This window comes from Podarcis bocagei, assembly GCF_964188305.1.
Source record: "Podarcis bocagei genome assembly, chromosome: 13".
NCBI lineage: Eukaryota > Metazoa > Chordata > Lepidosauria > Squamata > Lacertidae > Podarcis > Podarcis bocagei.
The window spans coordinates 15,280,823-15,304,240 of NC_138138.1; the positions used below are offsets into that span (position 1 = coordinate 15,280,823).

At 49.5% G+C, this 23,418-nt stretch overlaps 3 protein-coding genes across 4 annotated transcripts in view; 2 read left to right on the forward strand and 1 right to left on the reverse strand.

Annotated features, from left to right (window-relative positions):
- The window catches only part of EFTUD2 (elongation factor Tu GTP binding domain containing 2), a 40,126-nt gene extending 22,511 nt beyond the window's left edge, over nt 1–17,615 (reverse strand). The window contains exons 1-11 of the mRNA XM_081166190.1: nt 17,475–17,615; nt 16,870–16,985; nt 16,105–16,270; nt 15,664–15,742; nt 14,391–14,466; nt 13,667–13,732; nt 12,656–12,691; nt 12,060–12,150; nt 11,109–11,191; nt 2,473–2,639; nt 1,045–1,169 (exon numbers count right to left, since the gene is read on the reverse strand). Of these exons, the coding sequence (XP_081022316.1) occupies nt 1,045–1,169; nt 2,473–2,639; nt 11,109–11,191; nt 12,060–12,150; nt 12,656–12,691; nt 13,667–13,732; nt 14,391–14,466; nt 15,664–15,742; nt 16,105–16,270; nt 16,870–16,974 (994 nt within the window). The 5' untranslated portion in view covers nt 16,975–16,985; nt 17,475–17,615. The remainder of the gene's footprint in view (nt 1–1,044; nt 1,170–2,472; nt 2,640–11,108; nt 11,192–12,059; nt 12,151–12,655; nt 12,692–13,666; nt 13,733–14,390; nt 14,467–15,663; nt 15,743–16,104; nt 16,271–16,869; nt 16,986–17,474) is intronic.
- Nucleotides 17,616–17,839: 224 nt separating this feature from the next.
- On the forward strand, nt 17,840–21,212 carry DNAAF19 (dynein axonemal assembly factor 19). Of its 2 annotated transcripts, none has more exons than XM_081166883.1 (4): nt 17,840–17,899; nt 18,573–18,719; nt 20,037–20,169; nt 20,463–21,212. In XM_081166883.1, the coding sequence occupies exons 2-4, from the start codon at nt 18,583–18,585 to the stop codon at nt 20,925–20,927; spliced, it is 735 nt and encodes a 244-aa protein (XP_081023009.1). In that variant the 5' UTR covers nt 17,840–17,899; nt 18,573–18,582; the 3' UTR covers nt 20,928–21,212. The 2 variants fall into 2 exon arrangements, with proteins under 2 accessions (XP_081023009.1, XP_081023008.1); XM_081166882.1 differs by having other exon boundaries at nt 17,852–17,967.
- Nucleotides 21,213–21,415: 203 nt separating this feature from the next.
- On the forward strand, nt 21,416–23,199 carry FAM187A (family with sequence similarity 187 member A). The gene has a single exon (XM_081166684.1). The coding sequence runs from the start codon at nt 21,858–21,860 to the stop codon at nt 23,097–23,099; it is 1,242 nt and encodes a 413-aa protein (XP_081022810.1). The 5' UTR covers nt 21,416–21,857; the 3' UTR covers nt 23,100–23,199.
- The last annotated feature ends 219 nt before the right edge of the window (nt 23,200–23,418 follow it).

Sequence of the window (23,418 nt, forward strand, 5' to 3'; positions counted from 1 at the left end):
GAAATTATAGGAACACAACATGAAACTATATAAATGGGTGGGATAATGCAAACATAAATAGCTCTGCTCTCAATTATTTCATTTATGGCTACCTATTTAAATACTGCCTTCAAGCTGGTGTACAAAAATTCATAAAATACATTATCAGAACATAATGGCCATCCAATTCAAGCACGCCAGGTTCCCATCGAATTGTATAGCGTAAGTTAATTGGGGTAAAATCAGCAACTTGAGGGGGAGGAGCAACATATGTCCCTACAAAACTCTATGGCCATAAAGGACAGATGACACCATTACCCCCATTCCAAATGTGTCCGGACCTTACAGTTTCCCATATAAGCAAATGTCTGCCACTCTCGCCTCTAGGAAAAATAAAGCACTGCCCTTGGAAGACCTTCATGGCAGGCGCAAAGCTCGTCTAACCTCTCCTCGCCATCTTAGTCCTAACAGCATCCACTGAGAAGGACTTGATGAAGGTATGATCTATGTGGCGCAACAACAATGCCCCCCCAGGAGTCCTCACAACACTTGATCCGTCTCTGCCCACCGGCTCAAAAGAGATGGGGAGCGTGCTCCAAGTCAAGGGACTAACATTTATACAGCATTTATACATAGGCTTTTCATCAAGAGATGGACAGATTCTTAACTAAACTGCATTGCTATCTTATAAGCTGCATGTAAAGCAGATCACAGCAGGCAATACAGTCTCAGTTACGACTAAGGAGGAGTGAATGGCAAGCATTTAGTTACATGGGAGAAAGTAGTGCACCCAGGGACATCACTGAAGTGGCAAACAAACCAGATCTCTGCCTCTGATGCCTCCGGCCATTTGCAGAGCCCCAGCACTCCCCTAGAACGCGATGGAAACCTTGAGAACTGGCGAAGATAAGTTGCATACAGAAAAAGCACAGATGATTTTCAATGCAGAAAAGGCTACAAACATAGCAGACACATCCTCACTGCAAGGTTGTGTGAACCTTTCAGAAGGAGTCAAGAGCCAAGGTGTCCCCTGACACGCACACGAACATTTTGGCTAATGCTTACCATACATGTCAGCATAGATCTTGGCAAAAGAACCCAACGTGAAACAGATGCTGTACTGGGAGCTGGCAAAACAGACGTTGCCCAGGAGTGGTGAAAGAATCAGATTCTCATCTGTGGAATACATGCTGCAAACAAAGAAGTGGTTTTAAAATAAGACAGAACCAAATGACTTTCTTTTTGTAAGCAAGAATTTAAAGTTATAATAATTTAAGAGGTTGGAGAGAAAATAAGGTGTTTCTTTTTTCTTTCTTTTTTTCTTTTTAAGCTGTAATGCTTTGAGATAAGGATTTGCTGTATAAACAATTTAAACTGGGAATACAAGAAGGGGAGGTATGAGGAGATCGGGGAAATAAGTTATGAGAAAATAAGTTATGAAATTTATGTGTTTTTAATATTTTTATGTTTGTTTTTTCTTTTTGTTTGTAAAAAATTGGAAACTTTAATAAAAAAAAATTTAAAAAACAAAATAAGACAGAACCAGGCAGCACTGCTATCAAGACACACACAAAGGGAAAGGCAGCAGTTTCAGCTGCTACAATAACAAAGCATTTCAGAAAACTGACACACCAGGGATACTCCAGCATTGACATTTACAATTAATCGATTAAATGTAAATACATGTTTGATAGTTATAAAAAAAACACCAATTCTTTAAATGATTGAATGAATTAGGTCTGCCAGTTAAGCAGAGAGAACAAAAACTTTGGCACAATTATAATTGCCTTATGAGGAACGGCTAAGGGAGCTGGGCATGTTTAGCCTGGAGAAGAGGAGGTTAAGGGGTGATATGATAGCCATGTTCAAATATATAAAAGGATGTCACATAGAGGAGGGAGAAAGGTTGTTTTCTGCTGCTCCAGAGAAGCAGACATGGAGCAATGGATCCAAACTACAAGAAAGAAGATTCCACCTAAACATTAGGAAGAACTTCCTGACAGTAAGAGCTGTTCGACAGTGGAATTTGCTGCCAAGGAGTGTGGTGGAGTCTCCTTTTTTGGAGGTCTTTAAGCAGAGGCTTGACAACCATATGTCAGGAGTGCTCTGATGGCGTTTCCTGCTTGGCAGGGGGTTGGACTCAATGGCCCTTGTGGTCTCTTCCAACTCTATGATTCTATAATTCCCCTTTAAGGAGTGATGGGGAAGAAATGAAAGTTTAAATTTCATGAAGGTTAGGTGCCTATACTTCAGTAGACTTTTACCTATATCCAACACTGGGACTTCTAACGTTAGCAAATATAAATCAAGGTGAAGATTGTGGATTCCCTAAAAAATGGATTAGGTGTAAGACTCCCCAAATTTGGTTGGTCTCTCTCTTTCTTATAGAGTGAGCTAGGTGTGGCTTTGCATCCATGGTTATATCCAGTGGTGAGTGTCAATGGAACGAACTTAACTCTCAAAAGCATGTTATAAATGCTGGCATTTCTATACCTGATTAAGCCGTTGACTTCATCCACTATGTGCCGCAGCTTGTAGTAAGCGTCAGTCGGAGGCAATTTCAGTTCCAGTATCAGCCGGTCAATCTTGTTAATGCACACGGTCACTGCCAGCCTCTCCTGCACTGCATGCTTGATCAACCGTTCGGTGTTGAGCATGACCTACGGGGACACACAATAGAAGATGATGCCAGGTGGGGCGTGAGGAATCGGGCGCTGACCCTTCCCTGCTGGGAGAGCAGCCTGCAGGAGCGTGTATGCTCAGCAATCAGCATGAGGTCCGCTTTTAGAAAATGTGTTTAATGCAACATTGTCTTCCTTAAAGCCTGCCCCATCCAATGACCTTTGACAAAAACAAAGCTCTTAATCACATGGGGAAATGAACACGCAGGAGAGGGAGGAAGATTAAATTTTATGGTGCAGCAGCACATAAATGCAGAGAGAAGCAGAAGATACCCCTTTAAAATGGAGGAAACTGGTGCTAGTGCAAAGAGAAGGGGGCAGTCTTTGGATGGGGCAATCTGAGATGGGGCAGTCCCTCTTGGTTAACAGAGAGAGCTATCAGTCTTCAGTGATACTAAAGGGGAGGGGCATCCCTTCCTCTCTCAGAACAACCCTGATCAGGCAGCAGTACATACAAGTTGCCCAACTAAGGATGTATTCATTGTGCTATTAACTGGTCCTACAAAACTTCATCACGCACCACTAGAGGTTACCAGGACATGGATAACTGTCCCCCATGTGCTGGTGAAAGGTGCTCTGCACCACTGAGACTCAGTTGGTGATCTGTAGGAAACGATGGAACCAAACATTGCACGAGATAGGCAACGGCCACCAAAAAAACAGTCCTCACATCTTTCTCCCTGTAGCATCTAGAAAGAAAAATGGAAGTTGTGTGATGTCACCACACTTGTGAATTTTGCCCATCTTTACTCCATGGCTGCTACTTACGCATGAAGCAAAATAACATTGTGTCATGTGGTTTGCTTATTACAGTGGTACCCCGCAAGACGAATGCCTCGCAAGACGGAAAACCCGCAAGACGAAAGGGTTTTCTGTTTTGGAGGCGCTTCGCAAGACGAATTTCCCTATGGGCTTGCATCGCAAGACGAAAGCCCATAGGGAAATGCTGGCGGTCGGGAGCAAAGACTTTCGCCCACAGCCGGCCTTCAGAAGAGGACCTCTTCTGAAGGCCGGCGGGGGGCAAAAGTCTTTGCCCCCCCCCGCCTGCCTTCCCCCCGCCTGCCCCGGCGATCTTAAAATGCTGGCGGGCGGGAGCGAAGCGTTCGCTGCCGACCCCCAGCATTTTAAAATCTCCCCGTGTCCCGGGGAGATCTTAAAATGCTGGGGGTCGGGAGCGAAGCGCTGCCGACCCCCAGCATTTTAAAATCTCCCCCTGTCCCGGGGAGATTTTAAAATGCTGGGGGTCGGGAGCGTTCGCTGCCGACCTCCAGCATTTTAAAATGCTGTTCCGAAGCGGGGGGCGGGAACATCTGCCCCAGCCGCCCCACTTCGGAACGCTGTTCCGAAGTGGGGAGGGGGGGCGGGAACATCTGCCCCAGCCGCCCCACTTCGGAACGCTGTTCCGAAGGGGGGAGGGGGGGCGGGAACAGCTGCCCCATCCGCCCCACTTCGGAACGCTGTTCCGAAGGGGGGAGGGGGGCGGGAACAGCTGCACCATCCGCCCCACTTCGGAACGCTGTTCCGAAGGGGGGAGGGGGGGCGGGAACAGCTGCCCCATCCGCCCCACTTCGGAACGCTGTTCCGAAGTGGGGAGGGGGGGCGGGAACAGCTGCCCCATCCGCCCCACTTCGGAACGCTGTTCCGAAGTGGGGAGGGGGGCGGGAACAGCTGCCCCATCCGCCCCACTTCGGAACGCTGTTCCGAAGGGGGGAGGGGGGGCGGGAACAGCTGCCCCATCCGCCCCACTTCGGAACGCTGTTCCGAAGGGGGGAGGGGGGGCGGGAACAGCTGCCCCATCCGCCCCACTTCGGAACGCTGTTCCGAAGGGGGGAGGGGGGGCGGGAACAGCTGCCCCATCCGCCCCACTTCGGAACGCTGTTCCGAAGGGGGGAGGGGGGGCGGGAACAGCTGCCCCATCCGCCCCACTTCGGAACGCTGTTCCGAAGGGGGGAGGGGGGGCGGGAACAGCTGCCCCATCCGCCCCACTTCGGAACGCTGTTCCGAAGGGGGGAGGGGGGGCGGGAACAGCTGCCCCATCCGCCCCACTTCGGAACGCTGTTCCGAAGGGGGGAGGGGGGGCGGGAACAGCTGCCCCATCCGCCCCACTTCGGAACGCTGTTCCGAAGGGGGGAGGGGGGCGGGAACAGCTGCCCCATCCGCCCCACTTCGGAACGCTGTTCCGAAGGGGGGAGGGGGGCGGGAACAGCTGCCCCATCCGCCCCACTTCGGAACGCTGTTCCGAAGGGGGGAGGGGGGGCGGGAACAGCTGCCCCATCCGCCCCACTTCGGAACGCTGTTCCGAAGGGGGGAGGGGGGCGGGAACAGCTGCCCCATCCGCCCCACTTCGGAACGCTGTTCCGAAGGGGGGCGGGGGGCGGGAACACCTTCTGAAGGCGGGCAGGGGGCGAAAGTCTTTGTCCCCCCTGCCTGCCTTCCCAGGGGCTTTTAAATCGCCCTGTCCCGGGGAGATTTTAAAATGCTGGGGGTCGGGAGCGTTCGCTGCCGACCTCCAGCATTTTAAAATGCTGTTCCGAAGCGGGGGGCGGGAACATCTGCCCCAGCCGCCCCACTTCGGAACGCTGTTCCGAAGTGGGGAGGGGGGGCGGGAACATCTGCCCCAGCCGCCCCACTTCGGAACGCTGTTCCGAAGTGGGGAGGGGGGCGGGAACATCTGCCCCAGCCGCCCCACTTCGGAACGCTGTTCCGAAGGGGGGAGGGGGGGCGGGAACAGCTGCCCCATCCGCCCCACTTCGGAACGCTGTTCCGAAGGGGGGAGGGGGGGCGGGAACAGCTGCCCCATCCGCCCCACTTCGGAACGCTGTTCCGAAGGGGGGAGGGGGGCGGGAACAGCTGCCCCATCCGCCCCACTTCGGAACGCTGTTCCGAAGGGGGGAGGGGGGGCGGGAACAGCTGCCCCATCCGCCCCACTTCGGAACGCTGTTCCGAAGTGGGGAGGGGGGCGGGAACAGCTGCCCCATCCGCCCCACTTCGGAACGCTGTTCCGAAGGGGGGAGGGGGGGCGGGAACAGCTGCCCCATCCGCCCCACTTCGGAACGCTGTTCCGAAGGGGGGAGGGGGGGCGGGAACAGCTGCCCCATCCGCCCCACTTCGGAACGCTGTTCCGAAGGGGGGAGGGGGGGCGGGAACAGCTGCCCCATCCGCCCCACTTCGGAACGCTGTTCCGAAGGGGGGAGGGGGGGCGGGAACAGCTGCCCCATCCGCCCCACTTCGGAACGCTGTTCCGAAGGGGGGAGGGGGGGCGGGAACAGCTGCCCCATCCGCCCCACTTCGGAACGCTGTTCCGAAGGGGGGAGGGGGGGCGGGAACAGCTGCCCCATCCGCCCCACTTCGGAACGCTGTTCCGAAGGGGGGAGGGGGGGCGGGAACAGCTGCCCCATCCGCCCCACTTCGGAACGCTGTTCCGAAGGGGGGAGGGGGGCGGGAACAGCTGCCCCATCCGCCCCACTTCGGAACGCTGTTCCGAAGGGGGGAGGGGGGGCGGGAACAGCTGCCCCATCCGCCCCACTTCGGAACGCTGTTCCGAAGGGGGGAGGGGGGCGGGAACAGCTGCCCCATCCGCCCCACTTCGGAACGCTGTTCCGAAGGGGGGCGGGGGGCGGGAACACCTTCTGAAGGCGGGCAGGGGGCGAAAGTCTTTGTCCCCCCTGCCTGCCTTCCCAGGGGCTTTTAAATCGCCCTGTCCCGGGGAGATTTTAAAATGCTGGGGGTCGGGAGCGTTCGCTGCCGACCTCCAGCATTTTAAAATGCTGTTCCGAAGCGGGGGGCGGGAACATCTGCCCCAGCCGCCCCACTTCGGAACGCTGTTCCGAAGTGGGGAGGGGGGGCGGGAACATCTGCCCCAGCCGCCCCACTTCGGAACGCTGTTCCGAAGTGGGGAGGGGGGCGGGAACATCTGCCCCAGCCGCCCCACTTCGGAACGCTGTTCCGAAGGGGGGAGGGGGGGCGGGAACAGCTGCCCCATCCGCCCCACTTCGGAACGCTGTTCCGAAGGGGGGAGGGGGGGCGGGAACAGCTGCCCCATCCGCCCCACTTCGGAACGCTGTTCCGAAGGGGGGAGGGGGGCGGGAACAGCTGCCCCATCCGCCCCACTTCGGAACGCTGTTCCGAAGGGGGGAGGGGGGGCGGGAACAGCTGCCCCATCCGCCCCACTTCGGAACGCTGTTCCGAAGTGGGGAGGGGGGCGGGAACAGCTGCCCCATCCGCCCCACTTCGGAACGCTGTTCCGAAGGGGGGAGGGGGGGCGGGAACAGCTGCCCCATCCGCCCCACTTCGGAACGCTGTTCCGAAGGGGGGAGGGGGGCGGGAACAGCTGCCCCATCCGCCCCACTTCGGAACGCTGTTCCGAAGGGGGGAGGGGGGGCGGGAACAGCTGCCCCATCCGCCCCACTTCGGAACGCTGTTCCGAAGGGGGGAGGGGGGGGCGGGAACAGCTGCCCCATCAGCCCCACTTCGGAACGCTGTTCCGAAGGGGGGAGGGGGGCGGGAACAGCTGCCCCATCCGCCCCACTTCGGAACGCTGTTCCGAAGGGGGGAGGGGGGGCGGGAACAGCTGCCCCATCCGCCCCACTTCGGAACGCTGTTCCGAAGGGGGGAGGGGGGGCGGGAACAGCTGCCCCATCCGCCCCACTTCGGAACGCTGTTCCGAAGGGGGGAGGGGGGGCGGGAACAGCTGCCCCATCCGCCCCACTTCGGAACGCTGTTCCGAAGGGGGGAGGGGGGCGGGAACAGCCGCCCCATCCGCCCCACTTCGGAACGCTGTTCCGAAGGGGGGAGGGGGGGTGGGAACAGCCGCCCCATCCGCCCCACTTCGGAACGCTGTTCCGAAGTGGGGAGGGGGGGCGGGGACACCTGGCCCAGCCGCCCCACTTCGGAACGCTGTTCCGAAGTGGGGAGGGGGGGCGGGGACACCTGGCCCAGCCGCCCCACTTTGGAAAGCTGTTCCGAAGTGGGGCGGGGGGGGCGGGGACACCTGCCCCAGCCGCCCCACTTCGGAAAGCTGTTCCGAAGTGGGGCGGGGGGCGGGAACACCTTCTGAAGGCGGGCAGGGGGCGAAAGTCTTTGTCCCCCCTGCCTGCCTTCCCAGGGGCTTTTAAATCGCCCTGTCCCGGGGAGATTTTAAAATGCTGGGGGTCGGGAGCGTTCGCTGCCGACCTCCAGCATTTTAAAATGCTGTTCCGAAGCGGGGGGCGGGAACATCTGCCCCAGCCGCCCCACTTCGGAACGCTGTTCCGAAGTGGGGAGGGGGGGGCGGGAACATCTGCCCCAGCCGCCCCACTTCGGAACGCTGTTCCGAAGTGGGGAGGGGGGCGGGAACATCTGCCCCATCCGCCCCACTTCGGAACGCTGTTCCGAAGGGGGGAGGGGTGGCGGGAACAGCTGCCCCATCCGCCCCACTTCGGAACGCTGTTCCGAAGGGGGGAGGGGGGCGGGAACAGCTGCCCCATCCGCCCCACTTCGGAACGCTGTTCCGAAGGGGAGAGGGCGGCGGGAACAGCTGCCCCATCCGCCCCACTTCGGAACGCTGTTCCGAAGTGGGGAGGGGGGGCGGGAACAGCTGCACCATCCGCCCCACTTCGGAACGCTGTTCCGAAGTGGGGAGGGGGGGCGGGAACAGCTGCCCCATTCGCCCCACTTCGGAACGCTGTTCCGAAGGGGGGCGGGGGGGCGGGAACAGCTGCCCCATCCGCCCCACTTCGGAACGCTGTTCCGAAGGGGGGAGGGGGGGCGGGAACAGCTGCCCCATCCGCCCCACTTCGGAACGCTGTTCCGAAGGGGGGAGGGGGGGCGGGAACAGCTGCCCCATCCGCCCCACTTCGGAACGCTGTTCCGAAGGGGGGAGGGGGGGCGGGAACAGCTGCCCCATCCGCCCCACTTCGGAACACTGTTCCGAAGGGGGGAGGGGGGCGGGAACAGCTGCCCCATCCGCCCCACTTCGGAACGCTGTTCCGAAGGGGGGAGGGGGGGCGGGAACAGCTGCCCCATCCGCCCCACTTCGGAACGCTGTTCCGAAGTGGGGAGGGGGGGCGGGAACAGCTGCCCCATCTGCCCCACTTCGGAACGCTGTTCCGAAGTGGGGAGGGGGGGCGGGGACACCTGGCCCAGCCGCCCCACTTTGGAAAGCTGTTCCGAAGTGGGGCGGGGGGGGCGGGGACACCTGCCCCCGCCGCCCCACTTCGGAAAGCTGTTCCGAAGTGGGGCGGGGGGCGGGAACACCTTCTGAAGGCGGGCAGGGGGCGAAAGTCTTTGTCCCCCCTGCCTGCCTTCCCAGGGGCTTTTAAATCGCCCCGGACAGCGGAGAAGTCCTCCGCTGTCCGGGGCGATTTTAAAATGCCGCCCGCCAGCATTTTAAGATCGCCCCGGACAGCGGAGAAGTCCTCCGCTGTCCCAGGGTTTTTTAAAATGCTGGGGGTGGGAAGAAAAGCCCTTGTCCCCCCCCCCAGCCTTCAGAAGAGGTCCGGGGACAGACTGTCCCCGGACCTGGTCTGAAGGCGGTTTCCCTAGGAACGCATTAATTGATTTTCAATGCATTCCTATGGGAAACCGTGCATCGCAATACGAAAAAACCGCAAGACGAAGAGACTTGCGGAACGAATTAATTTCGTCTTGCGAGGCACCACTGTAGTTTTTTTTTTAAAGGGTGGGGGAGACACAGGGCTGTTTTTCTTCAACACCAGAAATGGGGTAGGAGTGGGAGGACACTGAGAACGTGTGGCTCGTTATGAGTTTTGAGGGGAGACTCTTTGAAAGAATCAGTAGGAAAATTAAAATCAAATACGTAATTTCAAGGATATGAAACCCTGAAAAACAGGACAAACTAAACACACTTTAACTTAACAACAACAACAACAACAACAACAACAACAACAACAGATTCTATTACAGTGGTGCCTTGCAAGACGAAAAGAATCCGTTCTGTGATTCTCTTCGTCCAGCGGTTTTTTCGTCTTGCGAAGCAAGCCCATTGAAGGATTAGCGGATTAGCGCTATTAGCGGCTTTTAGCGGCTTATCTGCTGATCGGATCAGCTGATGAGCGGCTTAGTGGCTTAGAAAAAGGGGGGGGGAACCAGCAGGAACTCGCAAGACATTGTCGTCTTGCGAAGCAACCCCATAGGAAATTCGTTTTGCGAAGCACCTCCAAAACGGAAAACTCTTTCGTCTAGCGAGTTTTCCGTCTTGCGAGGCATTCGTCTTGCGGGACACCACTGTACTTTAAAAAGAACACCAACCAGAGCCAGACAACAAAGAAACCTCATCAATGTAGGAGTGCAAATATCCAGAATGTGGGGTCAGGTGGGATTACTATGAGGAATTATAAAATATGCCTCAAGCCATTGTGTCCATGATGAATGCATTGTGTTGACTGGGTTTGATACATTGACAATCATTTCTGATCAAATCCCACAAGCCTCTGCATCTCTGGCCATTTCCTCTACTGCCCATTTCTCTCTTCACATGTCATGTACATAGCCCAGTTGCTTAGACAGGCAGGCTCCTGGGTCATCAAAGACAGTGGGCAAGTTTCTTTTATGTAGCTTTCTATATGTTAATCTTAGGGCCAGGAAACAGATCTCACATGAAGGTGACAATGATCGTTGCCCTCCTGGCCCTCCTCCTTATCATATGTATTGCTTGTTTATCACCTCCAGGATTGCCAAATGCTCTTCTTTGTAGTTCTGTTCTTTGTTTACCCTTGTGCTTAATTAGTTATGGTGGCTTAACTTTCTCCCCACGTGGGTTTGTTGAAATGCTCAGAAGAAATCTGATTGGTTCTTACGAACACTCTGTAAAAAGTTCTTTTGTGAATAAAACTACCTGGGCCAGGGGCTGCAGAAAAAGAGGCACAGAGAGACGATTATACGCACCCTTCCCAGAGTCTTGCTGGTTCAAGCCTCTGTGTGTATTCTTATTAATCAGAGTTCAATCCTTCCTTTACTTTGAAAACGCCTCAATCAACAAGCAGCTGCTGCCAGGTAGCTTCTCTTCACGTCTAGCTCTGCCTGCAGCCTCACTGTGATATTCTATGCCTTAAGGCCCCCTCTGAAAGATGCCTGGCCTTGAAAGAAGGAAATCCCAAAAATTTCCTTGGCTGAAGTGTTGCACTACTGCACACATCACTTTCTAAACTAAAACCTGATTCAGCCTTCCTGGCATTTGAACTTGCTCCCTGTCTTCTGCGGACAGTTCCTCCCTCTCATATCTGAAGCATGCTGAATTATCATAATTTATGTCCGGCAGCATTCCAGTTTAAAAATCTGTCAGCTTCTTCCAGATTCTTGGTGCAGAATCCCAGGGGTCCTGATTCTTAGTAAAAGGTGCTAGCTTCTCATAAGCAATCCTCTTAATTGCAACCTTTCTGTGCAATACGTCTCATTGTGTGAATGGAAAGAATAGCCGAACCCACAAAAAGCGTGCCCACATATACTCACTCCCTCAGCAGCATCAATAAAGAGTACGACGCCGTCAGAAATGCGGAGACCTGCTGTGACCTCGTCGGAGAAGTTTACATGACCTTTAGGGAGTGAAAATATATATATTTATAATCATCCAGAAGTGGAAAGTTGCAGTATGTGCTTCACAGAGGAGGTGAACTGGAATATCCCTTGCACAGCCCTATGACAAGGGAAGAGACAGCTCAAGGCAGAGTTCAAGGGGAAGGAGTAGCATGATAGGAAAGCAGAGGATGGAGAGAGCCTGCAGCACCTGAAGTCCATAGGAGAGTTCTGGCATCATAATGACTTGGACGTGACCCAATGCCCACCCCTTTTCAGGGGATCACAAATCTAGCCAGGTACTGGGGAGCAGGAGGAGGCAACTCCCTTGATGTACAGATCCTGCATTCAATATGAGCTGACATACTTCCAGCAGAATCCTAACCATGCCCGTCTACTGTACTCAGAAGTCAGTTCTATTAAATTTAGTAAGTGGGGGTAAGTGCTGCTATAATGGAAACCTCTACTGGAATGAAAGCAAGCTAAGATTACAAGGAATGGTGCAAAAAACCCAAACACCCAAAACCACACAGCTGCCCAAACCAGTCAAATTTGGGAGGGTGGTTTTAAGGGTTGGCCACAATTCAGCTCACAATGAAGTATGCTTAAATTCTCCATTTCCAGTGCAACCGTGAGGCTATTCACATAAGGACCTGGCTTGCAAATGGCAATTTATTCCTCACTAAGCACTTCAGGCTGTGCAAAAGACAAAAAAGATGTGTGTGGTCGAAAAGCATCAGCTGAGATTATTGCACCTTCTTCATAATATAAATTTCTCTATATCATTGTTAGCCTGTTTTTGAAAACAGTCTTTTTAAAAACACCTTATCCTGTGTTTCCTGCCAGTTTTAATGTTATGGGGTGAGTCTCCCAGACACCCAAACTCACCTGGTGTGTCCATGATGTTGAAGAGAAATGATTTGCCCTTTGTGTCTGGGAGAACAATGGTCACTGGCGTGCTCTTGATCCCAACTCCTCTCTGAAAAGAAACCAAGGTCAAGATGGGAGAGGGGTGAAAGTTGAGAGTTTGGGCTGAAAATGTGGACCATGACATTAGAGGGCACAGCATAGAGGGCAAATGACAGTGGCATGACCAAGAACAGTATGTATTCCTCAGACTACAATACTGACATGTAACTACGGGAAATGGTTACCTGGTATGGAATTTGACATTATGAGAAACTCAAGCAGAGAGACAAAGGATTGCACCTGGCATTAGTCTTAGTTGGAATACACCCACTGAAATTAAGGGCAATGCTAGTTTCGGCGTAATAATTTCAATAATAAGATGTACACTGAGCAGAACATAGCTGGATACAAGCTCAAGATTTTTCCTGTGAGTACCGGAGACACTAGCAATACGACAAGAGATCCGGCACACATGGTGCATGCATTTCAGACCTCTCTGCAACACCTTGTACCGTATCTCCCCCCACATTGCACTTTCATAACGGCTGAGAAGTCTGTGCAGCAGATATACTTACCTCTTGCTCAGTGAAGAGTATATCTGTATAGCAAAGCTGAAAGGAACAATAAAAAAAGTTGCTCAACAGCCAGATCATTTAAGGTGGAGTATGTTCTTCCATGTCATCTTTTTCTTTTTTCCCCCTCCTCTCTCTCTCTCTCCACACACACACACACACACACACACACACACACAGTGCTTTTTCCTAAAAAAAATGTTTAGGGCTACTCTCATTTTCCTACTCATATTGAAATACTGCCCCTCAATGAGGCCAAACTTGGATTCACAAAATGTTTAGGGGTATACGTACCCCTGCATCCCCCCAGAAAAAGCGCTCTGTGTGTGTGTTTGTGTGTGTACACACACACACACACACACACACTAAAGTAATATGTTTAGGATTCTAAACAAAACAACAAAGGCATACAATAAATAAACAATCAGTAAAGCAATCAATAATGGATGAAGAAAGAAAAATGAAGACTTCAAATCACTTCACCTTAATTTAATCAAAGCATATGGCTGATAATTTTCCTGGTGTTTTGAGTTCTAGAAATGTATAAACAAACTCCATCTTTTGATAAGTTTATAAGACACATCATCTTTAATCTGCTTCAAAACTACTGTTTTTACATATACGTACAGTGGCACCTCGGGTTACAAACACTTCGGGTTACAGACTCCACTAACTTGGTAGTACCTCGGGTTAAGAACTTTGCCCCAGGATGAGAACAGAAATCGTGTGCTGGTGGCGCAGCGGCAGCGGGAGGCCCCATTAGCTGAAGTGGTACCTCAGGTTAAGAATGGTTTCAGGTTAAGAATGGACCTCCGGAATGAATTAAGTTTGTAACCAGAGGTACCACTGTATACAAATTGATGCACACTTAATTGATTTATTAATCAAACAAACCGCATGATGAATCGACTAAGATCTCTTTAACTGACAGCCCATATGCATCTAAATCTTTAGACAACAGTATCATAAACCTACCTCTTAAAGGATTAAAAACAAAGTATAAAGGAAACTTACATCCTGGTCATAACGCTTTCTGATCTCAGGATGAGTCTGTTCAACCAGGCAATCCACAAAGCAAGTCTGGAAGGAGCCAGAGAAACAAAAAGAAATGAATTGGCAAGGCATGAATTAGCTAGCTAAATGTGACCAGTCCAGGAAGCATATGGATGTTGCATCTCTGCCTCTCTCCCACTCCCAATCTGAACTCCCACTCCCAATTTCAGAACTACAACCAATGCACTTTTGCAATTTCCTCACAATTATATCAACAACCGTTATTCCATATCCAGTAAAAACATTAATAAATTCTAGCACCAACCCCATCCCGTTTTATAAAAATGTGAACAAAAGAAGATAGGATAGAGACCTGGCAACTGAGAAGCCAGCAACACTTGCAGACTCTCCCTAATAGTTTATCTAAATTGACTGCCCTGGCTTCAAAAAATCAGTAAGCAAGCTAAAATGATGACACCCTTCCGGCATAACTGCAGCTCAAGTGTGAGAAGTATGTGTGTTAGGAGTTGCTCTTGTAGACAGAACTAACTCTGTGAGGCCCAAAGTCTTGGAAGGGCGTAAAGGAACTCTAAAACATTTAACCTTGAGAACCATACACTGAATCCAGTTTATTCAAAAACAAGAACCACACATGTACTGAGTGAGTACATCAGAATTCTGCCACATCTACGGAATGGACCACAGCTACTCCTGAGCTGCCTTAAATATATTAATTGATGCTAACCTTGCCATGATGCAGATGCCCACAAAGTGTAACATTCCGAATCAGCTCTGAGTTGTCCATCAAGTCTGCTAGGAAACTAGAGAAGACCAAAGGAACAGGGAAGCTTTCAGTTACACACGCTGCCAAGTAACGTAAAATAATTCTCTTTATCTGAGTTACAACCCCCTCCCTGCCACAGAAACCAAAATCACCAGTATCTTCTGATATACTGAAAAAGCTTTTCATAGTCTACTTTGATTTTTATTTATTTTATTTATTTTAAATTTTTTATTAAGTTTTAACAATGCACAATATAAAAGAAGAAATACAAAGACAAGAACAAGACAAGTATAAAAACACAAAATACATGCTACAAAATACAACAATACAAACATTAAACACAAAAAATTTACCTATTGTTGGTTTAATCTTAAATTTTAATAGTCTACTTTGATTTTTAGTTGATAGTCGCTATCTTTTTAAAGTACTCTTAGTTGCCTTCACCTCTCAAGCTTAATCCACAGCTCTGCCTTTCCAAACCCTTCTTCCACATCACTGGAAAGGGGAGTGGGAACCAACAGGACCACATGGTGTTTATCCTGAATTTTAGAAGCATTAAGATAAAGGGGCGGGGAACCTATGGCCCTCCAGCTGCTGTTGGACTTCAACTCTCATGAGCCCCTGCCACCAATGGTCATAGACGATGGGAGTTGTAGTTCAATGACATCTGGAGGGCCTCAGGTTCCCAACTGGTAATTGGAAGGAGTTTATATGTGATGGAGGGGTAATTCTGTAAGTGGGTGTGTGGAGAAATAAGTAAACACATCCGGTTAAGACTTTGTATTATTTGGACTGTAAGGAGAATTAACTGTTGCTTCCTCCCTGTTCCTGCCAACCTAGCAGTTCGAAAGCACACCAAAAGTGCAAGTAGATAAATAGGTACCGCTCCGGCGGGAAGGTAAACGGCGTTTCCGTGCGCTGCTGTGGTATCGCCAGATGCGGCTTAGTCATGCTGGCCACATGACCCGGAAGATGCACGCCGGCTCCCTCGGCCAGTAAAGCGAGATGAGCGCCACAACCCCAGAGTCGGCCACAACTGGACCTAATGGTCAGGGGTCCCTTTACCTTTAATATGCCCCAAGGCCACAAAATAGAATTGGGAATAAATTTAGAGGAATAACATGATTACTAACTCCTCCTCTGCTTGTCTGTAGATGTGAGAGAGCTAGAAGTACCAGCAGAAGGGAGTTGCACAGGGAAAGAGAGAAAAAGAGAACAAACAAGCTATACTCACTCCATCTCATACACTGTGACTGGCAATGTTTGCTCCATGAGGGAGAATTTCTTGGTCTTCACGGGTTTAATAATAGGCTCTGAAAACAAACACAAGAAATAATATCCCTTTAAAGAGAAAAGCAGAAAAGCCCTACCTCAACACTCAGCCAAGTAGAAAAAAGGAGCAAAACACAAACTTTTTTGCGTGTCCCTGATCCCAGGTTCAGTTCCTGGTATCTGTGACTGAAGTCTCTGTTAAGGCTTGGAAAGATCTTGGAAAGTTACCTCCAGTCATTGGGTGCAAACAGTACAGATGGAGCAATCCAATAGAAATAAAATTGTTTCTTGGCTTTCCCATTTCAGATTGCAGATAGGTGCTCAACTGAATGACTGCTGATCCAGTATGCTATGTAGAAGACTCTTGCCTTCTCCCTGACAAGGTAGTTCTATAATTTCTCACCTGTCAAAGGCTGTGTGTCTTCCTCTTGCACAATGGTCTCCACCTCTGGACCGTAAACCTCCTCAGCCGTTGGATAGTATTTCTTATCCTCGTGCAGCACCACATCCATCCCAGGGTGGTCATCATCGTGGTCTCCAATGTCATCATCATCATCGTCCTCATCAAGCTGAAAACAGAATGAAGGGCCTTCAGCTGGTCTCTAGCAATTTCCATCCAGTGCAGTCCCAATTATGGAACTTGGGGTTGGCTCCCATGTGCATGTTCATCACTTGATGATGGCAACATCAAGCTTGCAAAAGTTCATACACTCAGGTCCTGCGTCATGAACACAATGCGTTCTCTGGAAATTGTTAGGTGAATGTTCACAAAAAGAATTAATGATTTCCATTGATTTCTATGGGGGAATTTCTAATGCGTTCCCAACCACAAAATCTGTGGTGCATATAGGCAGGTTTGGGTACTAATCCCTTGTGTTGGGGTAAGTGAATTTTTGCACAGTGAGCATTTGTAAAATGGGACCTGCATGTGCAATTTATTTGTTGGACTTCAAAGTGTCATGGGACACCCAGTTGCCTTTGCAGCGACCATGTAACATGGCTAGTTTCCTTGAATGAGCGTGACACCTTTTTTTCATGATCCTAAAAAGTTAAATTAACTACTTAACCAAATGAATAACCCAAATATTCAATCATCCAACAGCCTTAACTAAAACCATCAGGTGGCCTTTAGTATAGTTAACATTTAGAGGAAGCATAATCCCCATACCTCATCTAGATCCTTTGAATCCCGACCCATCTCGTCGTCATCGTCGTCAGAATCAAGCTCTGGGCCAATATAATTCCCAAATTCATCATACAGATCTGTATCCATGTTGCCGGACCCTGGAAAGAAGAAAAGCCATTAAAACAAGTATAGCAAGGTCAGTTTTTATCCTGAAAAGTGGTTTTTTGTTGTTGCTGGATTTTGCTAGCTATTCAGTAGGGATATAAGGAGTGTAGGGGTGTGTTTTCCTGCTTATTGTGTTTTTGACAGCTTGTTTGCTTATTTTTATTGTGAACCTCGCCTGTAGAAACCTCCACAGCTGTCCATCACAGTGGCGCCTGCCCCTTGTTTCCAGTTCATTTGTACCTTCTAGTTTACTCAAGTGCCCCTTCTAGCCGATCAGGCTTCATAACAGACCCCTGACCTCAGTGGGGCTTCGGCCTCCCCCACCCCGCTTAAGGAAAGGCGTTTAAGACCACAGCCGAAGTTGTCGCCTTTTCTTCTTCTTCTTCTAAAAATCAAGTTTCTAGTCCTTAGAGGCCTGGGGAACAAAACACGGTGCGGCTGAGAAGCGTCTATATCACACGCATGCCGAATATTACGCGCACCTTATCTGCCTTCCCTTCCTCCTCGGCGGCGCCTTTCTCAGCACAGAACGGAGCCCTCGCTGAGAGAAGAAGCGCGCGTTGCTCGCGACGTTCTTCTTTTTCCGTCGCGCGCCGCTGCGACGCTGCCGTGGAAAGGCCCTCCGCCGCTTCCTCCGAAAGAGGCTGCCTATCCTATTGCCTGGCCGATTCGTCGCTTTCCCCCTTCATTTAAATAAAATAAAATAAAATACCGGTGTTCGGGGAGGCACGTAAAGGCATTCTTCTGATTCTTATATAGACGTGGGAGGGCAGAGGATGAAGATTATAATCAGGCGACTAGCGAAGATGACTCCTTTCTTCGGAGGGGCCTTCGCGTCCCGGCGTGGTCTAGTTGTTATAGAAACCAAACCTAGGCCTCGTTGCTATGGAAACCTGATGCCTAGCCGGTGCGGGGTGGGGAACGGGGAAAGCGGAGGTGGATTTGGAGACGACTTCCGCAGAGCCCTAAACCGGTGTAATAAATAACCTCAATTCCTCATTATCTGGGAGTGGTACCCAGGGTCGTTTTTCCACGTAGACCCGTGGAATTCATAGGTGCAGGATGTGGACCAGTCCTTGGAATGACGCATCAGAATTGAGGGATGAGATACCACCCCACCCCGAGCTAAAAGGGACACGGGAAATTCCCTGCACCTCAGGGCGCAGGGGCTTCCTCTGAGAATCCGATGCTTTGCCATATTGATATGCTTCTGCAGTGCTCTTTGCTGTAAAAACCAGATATTGCAAAGCTACTGTAACTGTTTAGTTCTCGCTCTCCGAAGGAAGCAAAAACCCTTTGGTGCATCTCCCCTCCTGGAACCTTTGGCCGCTTGGGAAGTGGGAAGTGCACAGCGATATTCGCCATAGCTGTCAACTTTTCCCTATTCTTGCAAGGAATCCTATTCAGAATAAGGAAATTTCCCTTTAAACAAGGGAAACGTTGACAGCTATGATATTTGCAGACTAGCATTTAGTAGCATAGCTTAATTTCTCTGCACTTGCTTTGATTCCTACGAGATGTGCTTCTAGAGTTCTTCGGGAAAAGAGTTGTTTGTTTTTTAAATGTCCTGTTGTTTGTAGATAACCTGAGATGGAGGGTGCGATCGACTTCCGTGCTTTGGAGAAAGAGTTGGAAGAAGCTATTGCTGCTGATGAAAAGTACCAGAGAGAGAATGAAGCCAAGTTCCGAGCAGTGCACCAGAAAGTGGCGACTTATGAAGAATTCAGGTTTCTCAAATTCCATTGGTCCCTTTAGTTGATGTGATGCAAGAGGCAGTACAGCTATCCAGTGCTTTCTTTTTCTTTTAAAAAATGTTTAAGGGTGCTCTCATTTTTACTCAAGAAAATCATCATTTTATAGTTCAAATTGGGGGAAATAAATACAGTAAATGGACAAAAGTACAAAGATTCACAAAAGCTATCTGTTTATCCATGAGGTCAACTGCTTGTGAATTTAACCTAATGAAAATAATAATAATAATAATAATAATAATAATAATAATAATAATAACAACAACAACAATAATAATAATAATAATAAATTTTATTTATATCCCGCCCTCCCCAGCCGAAGCCGGGCTCAGGGCGGCTAACAACAACATGCAGTCATGTGGCAGGCTGCTGCAGATTATACATACTGCAAAGGTCATGTGCATTCATTACTTATATGTGCCTTATCAAAGAAATACAACCAGTTCTCCCAACCTCACTATTGACTTCTGGATGTCTGAGATAAAGAAGGCTAATTGCATTTTTAAAAGATCTCTGAAAACACCCCCAAAGATAAAATGGGGCAGTGATAGGGCCTTATCCTATTACCTGCTTTCTGTTAGAATTCCTGCTCCATGATTGCAGTCATGGGATTGTTGTCTATCACATGACGGTATATGTTTTGACTCCACAAAGTGGGAAGTGACGCAGACAGGGTGTTTGTGTTACTGTGTTTCGTGAAGTGGAAATATTGTCCTTTGTTCTTTTTCTCTTTGCTGTCTGATGCTAGAGAGAGACGGAGCCATGTTGCAGTGCTCCGTGTGTGTTTATATGTAAATAAAGTAGATTAGCCAAAATGCTGAGTTGCTGAGGTCTGTTACGCATGGTGTGCAAACTCTGTAGATCCCTAAGTGTGCCGGTGTTGGTTGGCATCGGTCGCTGGATGTTTGGGCTGAAGAAAGCTTATGAACGATCAACCAGGAGGGAGGGAACATGCTAGTCAGGCATGTGTCTCTGCCAGGGTCCTACTCAAGTGTGGGCTGAACTCCTAACACTTTCCATGTTGCAGTGTGCACCACAGTAAGCTACAGGCACCAAATATCATATCAGTAGCAGCCAGTTGCCACTCAAAGTTTCAAATGTCCAGGGCCATACTGTGCTTAGGTAGGGTAAATGCAACAATAAATAATGTTCCTGTACTTTTAACAATTACGTATGTAGAGGAAATTTCAGCAGATACATGTCTTCTCATCCTTTCAACATTATACTAGCTGAGCTACAGCTGCTGAATTTCCCTCCGAATTGCAATAATGCCCCTTTCTCTCCTGCTTGCAGGGATATTGTTTTAGCATCACATTTAAAGCCTCTGGAGAAAAAGGACAAGGTGGGGAAGAAAAGAAATGTGTTGTGGAACTCCCATGCAGTTAAAGCAAACTTCAAACAAGAGAGTGAGGTACAGCTGTCTCAGGTAAGATTGCTTCTTTCCAGGAGTTTGGAGATCCTTGGTTCCTTTTGAGCAATACTTCTTATTTTGTTATCTATGTTTATTTATTTGTGGCATAACAAAGCAGAACAGCAAATGCCTGATAAAATAAAAGTAGAAAGGGATATTGAGAACTAAACATATAGGAACAATTTTCCTTACCAAAATAAATTAATATCACCATTAAGGCCAAACAGTTAAGGTCTTTCTCCAGTGGGGTGGAGAGAGGGCCAGGATCCACTTGTGTTGGGATCTGTGACATTGTTCTTCTCCTCCAGGAGTTGGAACAGCTGCCCAAGACATCTGCAGAATTCTACAGAGATTGGCGCAGATGCATGAAAAACAGCCAAGAACGCTACCAGCTCCTGCTCCAACTTGGAGCCCCAAATCTGGGCCAAATCTTCCAAACAGATCTTGCTTTTGGTTTCCTAGGTGAATTCCTAGCATTGTTCAGTGAAAATATCTGCCTCCAAGACCGGGACTCTGTCTTGGAGATTTTGGAGAGTTTTTCAGAAACCAAACGCTTTGGATTGAATGTGGAACTCATGAGTGAGCAAGAGAAGAAAAGCTGTCGACAGTTGTTTGAGAAATTGCAAAGGATGGGGACTGACCCTAGCAATCCTCTTGACTTTTCACATGCCACAGAGGAGGAAGGTATGCCTGTTACCCAAGTCCATTGCCAAGTAGATGGACCAACTAAAATAAAATTGATGGAACTGATGCGCCTTTACAAAGTCACCTAAAGGAAGCTAGAGCTTGTGTCACAAGCCACACCACATAGGGAAATAATGGAGAAGATACAGGGGAAAGGAACGTCCACTAGGAACATCTTCTATCAATCCCCATTAAGGTGAGTGGGAGATTATCAAGAGCACACATGAATTCTTGTACATCTCCAGTTAATCTCAGTACAACTTGTATAGAATATATATTTGGAGGATAGACCTGTTTACTGAGTTTTTAGATGAGCTCTGCCTTCTCCAACAAGGCAGATAGTGCATTGTCAATAAATAATATTTGTTAATGGATCAATTTTTGCTGTGGTTTATCTCCTAATTCTCATGGCACTTGTGCTATTGACTTCTGCTCTAGTTAGGACTCAGCAGGGCTTAGCCCCAGAACGAGTTGGCCATGCCAAGGCTCTCATTCATGGGTAACAATAACCTAAATATATTGCCGTCCATCCAGGCTTAATATAAACTTCGTTGTATTAAGTATTGTGGGTGTTTGTATATAATCGGGGAGGAGTAATGGCCTGGTCCTCCAGTGCTTGGTTTGCCTGTCCCAAGTTTAATCTTTGGTATCTTCTGTTAAAGTCATATCATGTTGCTGGGCTGAGAAATACCCTGCCTGACATGTTGGATGGCTGTTGGCAATCTGAACAGACAATACTAAAAGCCAGTATAAGTCAGCTTCATACACACACACACACACACACACACACACAGAGTGGGATAACAGCTAGTTGTTCCTGCTGACCACTCTGGAGCTGAGACTGCATTCTAGAACTTGTGTGAGCAAAAATGGAAACGGTTCTGGAGTCTTCGTTCCTCCACACACTGTTTAGTACCCTGCCTAGTTTGCCTACTTAAAAGAGCAATGAAGCAGAATTGAGCTACAGAACTTGTAATCAACCAACGTGGAAGCTGTTGACCCAAGTGTACCACCATCAAATGGCTTCAACGGGGTTGGCTGGAATTGCGATAGTCCTTGGCACTGCTGATGTTCTCCATGCCTTTGCCATTATAGAGAAGGAGGACGTGTTCAAGAAGACCCCTTGCCCAGCTTTTCTGATGTTTGAAAATGCTGCTTACTTGGCCGACATGAGCTTTGAGTTGCCTTGCAATTGCAAGCCCGAGGAGGTCACTTCTGTGGTTTGGTACTTTCAGAAGAACATGGGCAGACACCGGACTAAGGTCTTGACAGACTTTGATGGCACTTTGGTTGTGGACTCAAGCCACATCAAGAGAGGCGTTGACATGCTCCGGCGCTTCAGCATCAGGATGTTCAGCCTCATTGTCTTCCGCGTTCAGGTGGAAGATTCAGGGCACTACATTTGTGGCACCAAGAAAGGGGATTTCTTCTACGGCTACGATGTAGACGTGCAGACTTCCAAAAACATAGCTGTTGCCTTTGCAGATGAGGATCAGCACCCACAAAAGGACTTCAACAGAACACACTTCGTAGTCTTTACCGTCTTCTGGGAATGGACCAAGTGCAATCGCTGCGATGTCAGAGGTGAGCAACGGAGAGTTGGGCTTTGCTATGTGCAGAGCCCCCATCTGCTCAGGCGATACCGTACTACCATACCAGAGGTGGCTTCCTGCGGCTCCAAGTCTGTCCCAAAGCAGTTTCGGGGGGTTCCAAACAGGAAGCCCGAGGTTGTTATCCGAAGTTGCATGGCACCTTGCAGGAAAAAGATGTCCTCCATGGGAGAGGCATCCATCTCAGATGTCATCTCCAAGCTTGGGGAAAAACCCTGGGTTCCTGACATCCCTATCCAATTCCACAAGCAATCCCTTGGTACTGGGCTGATCATAGCCTGCCCTGGTGCCAGGCCAGAGCATGCTGTGGCTTGGGACAAAGACTCAACCCGGATGTACCTCACTAGGTTCCTTACCGGGGTTAACAAGAGCATGAGGGTCTTCATTGACCACGGAAACCATCTGCACATACGCTTTGCCCAGATGGATGACAGAGGCGTCTACTACTGCTGGCGAGAGGGACAACTGGTGGCTGGCTTTCGGCTCTCTGTTGTGTACGAGAGCCGCCACAAGAGAAGCATTGATGATCCTGAGACACAATACGCCATCAAGGCCATCTTCACAAGCTATGTCTTCATCACCCTCCTCTTTGTCAGCATCCACATTGTCCGCTGCTGTGTTTACGCCTTCAGGTGCACATCTGTGGAATAGCACCTGCCCGGAAAACTGTTCAGGGGCTCATTTATTCACTTTTAAAATTTGTTGTTGTTAACCCATTTACCTGTTGATCTAGTAAATATTTAATTTATCAGCTGTCTTGGGTCTTAACCAACTGAGCTTAACCAACGTATTTCAAAAGCTTTGAATAAGGGCCTTTTTGGAGGATTTTTTTCTCCTGTGTGGGGTAGCGTTCAAATTTATTAAAACAAGCGTCATCTTCACATTCCTAGAAGGAATGGCAATCTTTAATGTTTTTCATCGGCAATGGGGGATACAGAATGTTATCTGTTGCAATCTGTTGCCAGTTTGC

What these genes read in the sequence shown, in the direction of transcription:
- DNAAF19 (XM_081166883.1), top strand. Translation starts at nt 18,583, where the DNA reads ATGGAGGGTGCGATCGACTTCCGTGCTTTGGAGAAAGAGTTGGAAGAA. An exon ending in GCGACTTATGAAGAATTCAG is followed by an intron (nt 18,720 to 20,036) that starts GTTTCTCAAATT and finishes TCCTGCTTGCAG; the next exon opens with GGATATTGTTTTAGCATCAC. An exon ending in GTGAGGTACAGCTGTCTCAG is followed by an intron (nt 20,170 to 20,462) that starts GTAAGATTGCTT and finishes CTTCTCCTCCAG; the next exon opens with GAGTTGGAACAGCTGCCCAA.
- FAM187A (XM_081166684.1), top strand. Translation starts at nt 21,858, where the DNA reads ATGGCTTCAACGGGGTTGGCTGGAATTGCGATAGTCCTTGGCACTGCT.